We start from the raw sequence: 11384 nt of genomic DNA on the forward strand, positions 1-11384 counted from the left end.
CACAGCAGGATGATTTTGCAGGATTTGGGTTGTTACAGTTCACCGATTTTCCAGGAACGCCATCATGGCAGAAGTACGAAAATTAGCAGAGAATCCTAAAGTGTGGGTGAGGTCAGGGAAAGGTGCGGGGGCCTGAGGGGCCCCGGGAGGATGGTGGGGTTGCCCAGGCACTGACTGGCTGTCATCATCTATCTGCCCTCACTCCTTGCAGTTGCCCCTACCAGCCCTCCCTCAGCTGAGAGGACTCTGGATTAGCCTGGGTTCAGCTCTCCTTCTCCCCTGCCTCCCCTCCTCACCCCGGGTGCCCACAGCAAACCCGTCCGCGGCAGTGCCCATCCATCCTCACAACCACATCCACCCCCCAGCAAAAAGGCCCCACACTAACGGTGTCGCAGTGAAAACGCACCCTGTGACACTCCTCATTCTTTCCTTGGGTCATTTCACTGGCTTCTTGGGGCAGATTTTCTCTCCCAGTAAGTTATTTTTAAAATCGAAATGGCAGCCATGGGGAAAGAAAGCAAAATAAAATCTCAGACTCACAAAGAGGTTAAGGAATGCATGTTCTTTTTGGGTTCGTGTCAAGGATTACTCACCACATCTACAAGTTGAGATATTTTCAATCCAAAGTGTACTTTTATGGTGTCATTAGAATTTAATACAGGGCGAACCCACTTCTGATAACCTTGGAATAAGTGTCTGAGGAGGGCGTCTTCAGTTTCGGCTATTGAACGGAACTCTGCGGCTGCTGCAAGAATCATGAGGGAACCTGAATTAATGGGAGAGGCATAATGGTTGCTTTCGCATGCTATGGCTGAAACTTTACATACAGGGTGTCCCCCAAAAATGTATACACACATTAAATAATTATAAAGGCGGTGTTTATTAAAATACCTTTCATTTTCAAAATTGAGCTATCAGCTGTTAAAGTGTGTCCACATTTTTGGGGGACACCTTGTATTCCTACTCGGCCTAATTCAGTAAAGAGAGTTTTGAGGGCAGCAGGGTTCTCTTTAACCATTCTCCACGCCCACAACACACAGCTAAAAGTTGACTGTAAACTTTACCCAGAACTTGATTCTCACGGGGTCTTCACATCATGAGGTCAACACCTTGACCCCAAAAGATCATCTACAGTCACCCCCTTACTCTCCACCTCACAATTCACCTCCTTACAGACATGGGCTCTGTCCATGTGCTATTGTTCATCACTGCCCATTGGGCCCCTTCATACATCTTATCACAATTTGTCGTTTACAGCATTTGTCATTATACGTCTTCCCCTTGAGCTCCATGATGGCTGGCACAATATCCGTTTTATTTGATGATGCTTATCCAGCACCTAGAACAGTGCCTGGCCCATAGCAGGTGCTCATTTTATGTCCATTAATGAATGGACCAATGAAGGGAGTGTGTCAGGACCACTTTCCAGCCCTCCAGCACACATCCACTCAACCCCGCCTCGTGCCCTGCGCGGTTCTCTCACTTCTTCCTGGGAACGTCTTCCTTCATGAAGACCTTCCCTGGTCCAAAACCAGGGTCAGCAGCTCTTCTCTGCCCCTAAAGGTGGGAGAACCTGAGAAACTCCCTAATTTCAAGTTTTAACCCCCCAGTTGCAGAAGTGGCTTAGGAATGCAGTCTAGAGATATGTTTTGTCTCTTCTCAGTGTTATCCTATCAAATTTAAAACAAGGAAGCTCTTTGTTGTTGCTTTAAGTATAGCCCCTTCTTCATATATTCAGCAACCTATTAATATCCTACAGCAATTCATCCTGCACGGTATGTTTTACCATAGAAAACCCTTTTTTTCCCACTAAGAGATACACATTATGAGAAATGATCACATGCAAGACACCCCCCCCTCCCAGTTTACCAGATCAAAACCCCAAAGTTCTTAGTAGGAAGAAAAGCACAATCGCACACATTCCCCATATGTGCAGGACACCTTCAGCTTATTAAGGGAGTAGAAATTCGAAATGCACTCAAGCGGCTCCTTGGAGTGAACAAGGGTATGGATAGGACAGGCTCTGTGACTGCCTCCACTCTTTTCTCCTTTGCTTTAGAAAGTGCATTAAAATGCAAATGAGTGACGGAGAGAGATAAGACCTTACATTTGTGCTTATTTATTTAAACTTGGATGCTTCAATACTCTCAGCAAGCGGAGCTGGGCGGCTGTCAGGGCAGCGCTCTGTAAAGGCCCCAGAACCTTCCTGGAAAAGGAGCGGGAGGGAGGAAATTGAAATTCCCCGAAGCCTTCGGAGGCGAGAGGTGTTCATTGTTCAGGCTGAACCTCCAGAATTTCCCTACCCCACGTCCCGTCTAACTTCCTTCAGAATGCATCGCAACAATGATTGCGTCCCACCGTCTCCACTGGGGATCACCACCCTGATCCCGAACTCCATCATCTCTCTCTCTCTTGGATTCCAGTTCTGCTTCCTAACGTCTCCCACTCTTGTTCCTTTCACAGTCCATTTCCTGCCCAGCAGCTAGAGACATCCTTCAAAGCTGAAAAGCATATGTCAGTTCCCTGCTCCAACCCACCAAGGGGCTTCCCATCAAATTGAGGAAAAACATCCCAAGTTGTTACCATGGTCTCCCAGGCCCTCTGTGGCTGCTCCCCTCTCCCCTCTGCCTGCAACCCCCCTGCCTTCTAGTGCCTCAGGCCCATCCGCTCTTTGCAGAACAGGCCAGTGTGGTTCCACTCGGGGAAGGTCTTGCCCCACACTCATTCCTTCACTTTTCCCCTTCTTTGCTCAAATGCCTTCTCCTTAAGGAGGTCATTCTAAGCTACAGGATCTAAAAATCTCTCCCCACACTCTATCCCTTTATGGAAATTTCTCTTATGTCAGAGGCTTGATCATATTATATGTTTATTTGTTTATTGTCTGTCTGACCCACTAGGAAATGCCAGCTCCAGGGCTGTCTCCCCAGCTCCTAGGGCACTGCCTGGCACACGGTGGCAGCCGAGCTAACAAACATTGAATGACAACGCAGTTATCTGCTTGGCTTTTGTTTGCCGAGCAGTTTTTGGAGAGTTTGGGCCAGAGCTGAATTGCTAGGGAGAGGAGCGAGGCATGGGGGCCACAGCTGTCCCCTTTCTCTGGCTTCCCCTGTGCAGGCAGCCCCGCCTTCAAGTGGGAGAATGTTGTTTCTGGCAGACACTGTTAGTTCTCTGCCCAACAGTCATTTACCCTTTTTTTCTTACTACTCGATGCTACTTTATTCAGGATTGCATGGTGCCCACTTAGAATGTTCCCCTCTCAGGCTCCCTTACAGCTAGGAATGGCCGTATGACACCTGTGGCCAAGTAAGAAACAAACAGAAGCCATTGAGTGAGGTTCACTCAAGAGGATGGACTCAATCCAACCTGCACCTTTTCTCCTTTCATCTTTTACCCTCTGCCCTTTCTTCTTCCTTCCAGGAACTGGGACACGATGTCTAGAGAATTAGCCACCCAATATGCAAGTGGGTCTGATCAAAGCTGCACATACAAGAGGGCAGAACAGAAAGCCTGACACAGCCTGGGTCCCTGATGGCATGGCAGGATTGCCCCAGCAGCCCTGGACTGCCTGCCTCCAAATTTCATGGTATATGAGAAAAGCAATCCCCCTTTTTAGCTAAGCTGCTGGGGCTGCTGTCACGTGCATCTGAGAGCAGTTCCACCTCCTGAGAGTGACAGAGTACTGACCTTCCCTGAGAGCCCTTGTAACCAACCTCAGCCCGATGAGTAAATATTACATAAGACAGCATCTCACAACAGATGGAGACACTCCAGGGAGCTGAGACACTGAATAATGTCTGAACCAAGACACACGCATGCGTACACACACACACACACACACACACACACACACACACACACTTCTTAGCTTGGACGACCCTGAGACATTATAATTTGGGACATGAAAGAGATCTCTCTCCTGGCAGGAGAATCTTACTCTCGTTTTGAAGGGAGGTGGGGTTGCATGTTGGGATGGGGCTTCTAAGATTAGGACCTTGACATTCCCGGCGTTGGTCACCCCGAAACCATACCCTCCTTGAGGATAGGTGGGCCCAAAGGGAGATGAGCAGGTCTGCTCCTTCAGGGACCTGTATTTGCTTTGATCCATGTGTCCAGTGTCAGAGGGTGAGTGGCTGTCTGAATCAAGGGACGGAAAGCACAAATCTGTACTGGCTGCTATGGGCTGAATGTTTGTGCCCCTTCAACTTCACGTTGAAGTCATGTTATATCCAATGGGACTGTATGTGGAGATAGGGCCTATCAGGAGGTCATTAAGGAGAAGTGAGGTCATCAGGGTGGGAGCTCACTTCTCCTCAGGATTGATGTCCTCATAAGAAGAGGAGGGAAGACCAGGGATCTCCCTTCACACAAGCACTGAGGAGTAGCCACGTGAGGACACAGCCAGAAGGCAGCCGTTTACAAGCCAGAAAGAGAGTTCTCACCAGAAACTGAATTCCTGGCACCTTGATCATGGGTTCCTAATCTCCAGGACTGTGAGAATAAATTGTTAAGCTACCAGTCTGTAGTAGAGTATTTTGATTTGGCAGCCCAAGCTGACTACTACAGTCTGTATTGACCAAAACAGACCCAACAGGCCAAAGGTGTCATGCTTTTGCCTAATATCTTCAAGCTTCCTGAACTCTCTGAAAATAAAAGCTGGAGCCATTGATGTTATTGGAGCAGGTATAGAGCACAGCCCTGGAAATGTTTCTGGTTTGTCTGCTTTGTAGACTAGAACATTATGAGGAAGAAAAAGTGCTTCCACCATTGATTTTTTTTGAGGCCAGGGCCTCAGTAAATATTGTATGACGTTTAGTGAATGAACGAACGAATGAATGAATGAATGCACAAAAGGCCTAATCGAGCTTTCTGTGCACAGGGAAGGAGGCCAAGGGATCCCAGCGCTAGAGGATACAGAATCACAGATGTGCTCAGGACTACCAGGACAGGTGGTGTCTGTGTTAAGGAATAAATGCATTCCTGAAAAGCTGTGTGTAAACAACATTTTTGCCAATGAATATAGTTTAAATTAATTAGGCAAGGCCAATATCTAATCTAATAAAGGAGAAACATGCAAATTGACAGTACCTTTGCTATGCCCCAAGCCACGCCCACCAGCCAATCAGAGTGACTATGTGCAAATTAACCCAACCAAGATGGCGGCCGGCAGCCATGGAGCTGGAGCAAGCAGGAGGCTTGGTTGCCCCGGCGATGGAGGAAGCCAAGCTTCCCGCCTGCCCTGGCCAGCTGTGGTCTCCGCTAAAGGCAACAAAGTTTCAATTATAGAAGATAAATAAATCCCAGATACCTGCTTCCAGCCAGCCTCCACTGGGAGCTTGGGTGGCTGGGGGCCGTGGCCAGCCTGACAGCCATCAGCCACTCACCCAGGCTGGCCAGGCACCCCAGGGGACCCCCACCCTGAAGGAGCTGTGGCAAGCCTGCAAATAGCCATCAGCCCCTCACCCAGGCTGGCCACACCCTCATGGGGTGAGAGTCCCCGCCAGGGGGCTTGGCAGCCTGCAAACAGCCATCAGCCACTCACCCAGGCTCGCCACACCTTCATGGGGTGAGGGTCCCCACTGGGGGCCTTGACCAGCCTGCAAACAGCCATCAGCCCCTCACCCAGACTGGCCAGGCACCCCAGCAGGACCCCCACCCTGATCCGGGACATCCTTCAGGGCAAACCAGCCAGCCCCCACCCATGCACCAGGCATATAATAAAAGGGTAATATGCAAATTGACCCTAACAGCAGAATCACTGGGAATGACTGGTTACTATGACACACACTGACCACCAGGGGGCAGACGCTCAATGCAGGAGCTGCCCCCTGGTGGTCAGTGTGCTCCCACAGGGGGAGCTCTGGTCAGCCACAAGCCAGGCTGATGGCTGCCAGCACAGCAGTGATGGCGGGAGCCTCTCCCGCCTCCTCAGCAGCGCTAAGGATGTCTGACTGCAGCTTATGCCTTGTCCCCACTGGCAAGTGGACATCTCCAAGGGCTCCTGGGCTGCCAGAGGGATGTCTGACTGCCAGCTTAGGCTCAATTCCCCAGGGAGCGGGCCTAAGCCAGCAGGTGGACATCCCCTGAGGGGTCCCAGACTGCGAGAGGTCACAGGCCGGGCTGAGGGACCCCCCCGAGTGCACAAATTTTTGTGTACCAGGCCTCTAGTAATAAGATAAATGAACAAAATCAAGAAGCTTCTCTTAGAACAGTGATGGTGAACCTATGACATGCATGTCAGAGGTGACATGCGAACTCATTTTTTTGGTTGATTTTTCTTTGTTAAATGGCATTTAAATATATAAAATAAATATCAAAAATATAAGTCTTTGTTTTACTATGGTTGCAAATATCAAAAAATTTCTATATGTGACACGGCACCAGAGTTAAGTTAGGGTTTTTCAAAATGCTGACATGCCGAGCTCAAAAGGTTCGCCATCACTGTCTTAGAAGGTGACACCTCCTCCCCCCCACCCCCCTCCCACCAAGTCAGCTTTCTGATCGGGAGGATGGGAGAGCATTTATAGTCATAACTACTTCAGCATTAATTAAAGAAGAAGGAAAAGTAAAATGATAAAGAAGCAAAGACAACAGAACTGGGAAGGACCTCCAAGAAGGTCTAAGCCCTCATTTTACAGCTGAAGGTTTGGGGGTACCCAGAGGAGGAGTGACTTGCCCAGGGTCACCCCGTTCAGTTAATAAGTGGTGGGCGTGGCTCCTGACTCCCAAGTCCACCGTCTTTCCACCAGCCTATGAGACTCTGAAGATTGAGGAGGCAAAAGACGTTCCCGCCGCTATGGGCTCCTTACTGTCACATAAAAACTGTTCCAACAATTCACGTCTATGAACAGATGCTCATTGTTACGCTATTTTTGTTGCTGTGCTGTTGTTAGCATTGTATTTTCCAAAAACACGTTAGTGTTGTTTAAAGCAACCTGTTGCCGGGAGGAATGATGTTCTAAAACCAGGTCACAGTTCATCTTCGTTTGGTCTTAGGGAGACTCTTAACTCTGGTGACTGTGTCCTCTGATCCTCCTCGAATCTGCCGCTGCACCGGCAGGCAGCCTGCTTTCCCCGGGACGTCTAGAACCGGCACCTCTCTCTATGATCACTCTTCTTGGAGGTGGTCCTCCAAGAAGACTTGACCATGGTCCTCCCACATTTCCTTGCTTTGAGTTCTGCTTTGCATGCTCATCCCTCTTCCCCCAACACACACAGTCTAACGCACATCTTCAGAGGGTGTGTGCTGCCTGTTTGCCTGTTAAAGCCTTTCACCGTCTCTTTTGGTAAAAAAGGCCTTTCGTTTCTCCCTTAACCCCAGTCCCTCCCCTTTCTCTTCTCCTCTCCCTCTCCCTCTCCCTCTCCCTCTCCCTCTCCCTCTCCCTCTCCCTCTCCCTCTCCCTCTCCCTCTCCCTCTCCCTCTCCCTCTCCCTCTCCCTCTTCCTCTCCCTCTCCCTCTCCCTCTTCCTCTCCCTCTCTCTCTCCCTGTTTAGTCTTTGTCTCATTTTCCCTTGGGACTAGACAAGCAATTCCACAGGCAGGGGCTGGGAGAGGCAGCACCAGAGAGAGAGCACATGCAGGGGACTGGGACAGGCAGGGATGGGAGCCCTTGCGTATTTCCTCCAAGGGGAACCCGGGCTGGAAAAGCGCTCCAGGAGGGAACGCTGCTCTTGGCTCAGGATGCTGAGCCTGTGGCCAAACCTGTCACTCATTAGAATGAGAATCCAACAAATATTTACTTAACACTGAGAGGCACTGCACTCAGATCCAGAGACATGAATTCTGGTCCTGACTCCAAGCCGCATGATCTTAAGCAAAGCATTTAACCTCGCCCAGTGAAAATACAGAGTGGGAGATTGGTAAGGGCCCTACATACAACTCACACGCCCTGTGCTTCTAGGATCTCTGCGTTCACGAAACAGCCACACAAGGTAACCTATTAATGCCAGATGTTTGCTGCCCCAAAGATATGAAAGAGAGCCAAAGTTGAAGATACACCATTGATTAGAGGACAGACCTTCACCCCTGGCGGCCACTTACGGAAGCAGAGCAGGCGTCCAGGTAAAGGTACCTAAAGCTATCAAGGGACTGGACAGGAGTCACCCCCGTGAGGAGGTGAGAGCTCTCTCCGCCCCAGCAAGTGGAATCGGGAGAGATTCATTTGGATGAGGCACCCAGCAGCAGCTTGAGACAAAGAAATGTTTCTTTGGAACCTACAGCGTGACCTTGTGCTCTCTTTATGTTTCTTGATCTCGTTTCCTCTCCTTCCACCGGGCTCTCAGACCCGCTGCTCCCTCCTCACCCTCATGTCGATACTTCAGCAACATTCTGACAAACTCACTCCCACCAACGTATGAATAATTGATAAGACTCGATAGATGAAACTTCCTGTGATTACTTACGATTTTATTGAAGACAACACTTCATTGTTTATTCTCAGCTGGGAGAGTAAGGAAATAATTGAAGAATTTCAAACTTCAGCAAGTATGTTTGAGAGACATGCTTTTTTTTGTTTTGACACCTTTTGGTATATTTTGGCTTTGCTTTCCATGATCACCACCTTGTCCCCCCAAAAAGGATACCACAAACACAGTAGCCTTTTCTGTTAACACATAGAGCTAGCCTGCAGAGTGAAAGCCAATATACGTAATTAATGGATTCTTGCTAGCAGGAGAGGCTATTAGAATGGTTATGTTTTATTCCCTCTTGCATCCCACATGCTAAAACCATTCCTAGGACACAGGAGATCCTCAGTAAATATTTATTGAATGAATAAACCCACGTCATCATGTGGTAAGAGCATTGGGAAGATAAATAAGATACAGTCCCTATTTCTGGGAGCAGACACAAACACACAGAGCATGATTAAGCAATATAAGGGATGTCACGTGGCCATACACAATTATCCTTTTCACCGAAGACAGAGATATAAAAAGGAGGGGTTCCTCCTTGTAATTTGTGTGACCAAAAGAAATGGTTTCTTTACAATGAATAGTAAAGGACTTAAGGAAAGGTGTACAGGTCTAAATATAGAAATAGACTCCAGTGGATCTAGAAATATTCACAAATATGAGAGTTCCTAGGGTTATTACATAGATTTATTATAGATCTATGACCGATGTATACAGCTCAGTATACACTCTCAAACTCCTGCAGCCTACGCAGTGGGGATGAGGCCAGGTTCTCCTCCCAATCCGATTTTTTATGTAACTGTCACTGTGCATGGAGGAGGATGCCTGGGTGAACTAAGAGGGTTTGTGCTCCCTGCCCTTGCTAACCAGTGAGATGATTTCCCTGGAGAAAAAATGATAAGAATCAATCTTTTCATAGTAAATAGTATAGTAAGTTAGGGCAAAAACCCATTCGATGCATGCACACTAATTGGATGCGAACGCACACCGAAGTTGATGATTATTTTTGTGATTGGCAAAATGCATTTCGGGCTTTGCAGAGACCAAATGTAGTGATATTGGAGAGTGGGTTTGATGCTCTCTGCACTTAGAAATCACTCTGTTTCTGAGTCCCAGAAGGAGGAATGGCTACAGTGTTGAAGATATGATAGTGTCCAGGCGTGTGTGTGCCTCGTGGGCCTACGCCTTTTAAATCGAGGATTTATTTCAGGGTTTAGGCAAATCTATGTCAGAACCTCTGGTTCTCCATCTGAAAATTGCAATAATCAAACGTGGCAAAAATACTAGTGACAAATAAATACAAATTGCTAAGGGAATGAATGACACTGTTTCCTCACCATCTGGCTCCTGGCTCTCACTGGTTTCTGGTGCAGTGGAAGGGTTTTCTGCTCCTACGTTACATAAAAAGTGAAGTGATTTCAAAACCCAGAACACCAGCAGGTGCAATGACCACTTTCTCCTAAAGTTTTCAGTTTTCCGCTTCTTTCCTTTTTTCTTTTCTCTCTCTTCCTCTCTCTCCCTTTATTTGCCCTCTTTATTAAAAATGTCTCAATTTTCAGGTGGACAATAGTCACAAAAGGCTCACACATGTTCCCAGACATTTGATATACATCTTTGTTTGATTGTAATGTACAAACATACTAAATATGCCCGTATACACAAAATTACTAAAATATTTATATAAGTCTACAAGATAGATTGGACAAAAGTATCTATACACAGATACGATGATTATTAGTAGGCAGGATATAAAAAGGTCAATCCAATACATTTCTGTGCCAAGTATTTTAACAATTCTCTGAGTGACTTTCAGTGCATCTGGTAATATTTCCCCTGCTTTTATATCTTCCTACCAAGCTCATAATGATTCAAAAGGAATAGCACGATAAATGACCAAAGCATAAACATTATGAGATTCCTGGATATGATTTCTTTAGCAATCTACAGATTTTATAGAATTATTCATCGAAGCCACATCCTAAAGGTTACCCTAAAGGTCCCTATACAGGACACTTTGTAATTCTAACATTCTCAGCACCATGGTCCCACCGTCCTAGCTTGAATAACTCCTCAGCGATAAAGTTTTCATTCAGTTTAACCCGAGCGTAAGCTTACCTGAGGGAGTGACACCCAGGACAACGAGCACCAGGATGAAACCTGCCGGCGTCATGATGTCACGTTAGAAGGAAAATTTCTTCCTTTTCAATCACACAGCGTTTCCACCGGGAGAGGGGGTTTCGGAAGGGACGTGCAGTGGTTCCGAGCCTGACCCAAGGGGAGCGCAGACACCTGAAGTGGGAGACAGCAGCCTCTGTCCATCTCACATCAGGGTAACGTTTGGTGAAGCACACTTCATTGATTTCCCGTCAGCTGTCAGGTCCCGCGAGGCTACAATGGATCTCTGGGTCCTAACTCCTGACTCATTAATTTACTCTCCTGCTCAGAGACGCAGGGCAGTGGAGAAAGGATGGGGCGAGACCACTTCCGAATAGTCTGCTGGAGATCTGTGTAAAGGAGAAACGCTGCATTTGATAACCTGCGTCCTGGGAGCTGGTGAAAAGTTTCTCCTATGTGCTATTCCCCTGTTGTCTCTGAGCTTAAGAATATGAATGAATCCGAGGGGGTCAAAGGCACAGAGTTCCTGTTGTCAAACAAGTCCTGGGGATGCCAAGCCCAGCGTGGTGGCCGTGGCTAGCAAATACTGTACTGCACACTCGAAAGTTGCTCACAGAGTAAATCCTCAAAGTTCTCATCACAAGAGGAAAAGTTTGTGACTGCGCTGATGGATGTTAACTAGACTAATTGTGGTGATCATTTTGCAATATATATAAGTAACGAATTGTTATGTTGTACACCCCAAACTAAGGTTAAAAACAAAATTCAACTGAGCACATTTTAAAGATCTTATTGGCTTTATTCAATGATTCAAAAATCAGGCAGCATCCAACGTGGCACAGAGAGGAGCTCCGAGACGTG

General features: G+C 47.5%; 1 protein-coding gene across 1 annotated transcript in view; it reads right to left on the bottom strand.

Moving 5' to 3' along the window:
- Positions 1-10578, bottom strand: part of CHRNB3 (cholinergic receptor nicotinic beta 3 subunit) — a 24627-nt gene extending 14049 nt beyond the window's left edge. Inside the window, exons 1-2 of the mRNA XM_006097033.3 lie at positions 10524-10578; positions 594-745 (exon numbers count right to left, since the gene is read on the bottom strand). Coding sequence (XP_006097095.1) covers positions 594-745; positions 10524-10578 — 207 coding nt within the window. The remainder of the gene's footprint in view (positions 1-593; positions 746-10523) is intronic.
- Between the last annotated feature and the right edge of the window lie 806 nt (positions 10579-11384).

This window comes from Myotis lucifugus, unplaced genomic scaffold, assembly GCF_000147115.1.
Source record: "Myotis lucifugus unplaced genomic scaffold, Myoluc2.0 scaffold_194, whole genome shotgun sequence".
Classification (NCBI taxonomy): Eukaryota; Metazoa; Chordata; class Mammalia; order Chiroptera; family Vespertilionidae; genus Myotis; species Myotis lucifugus.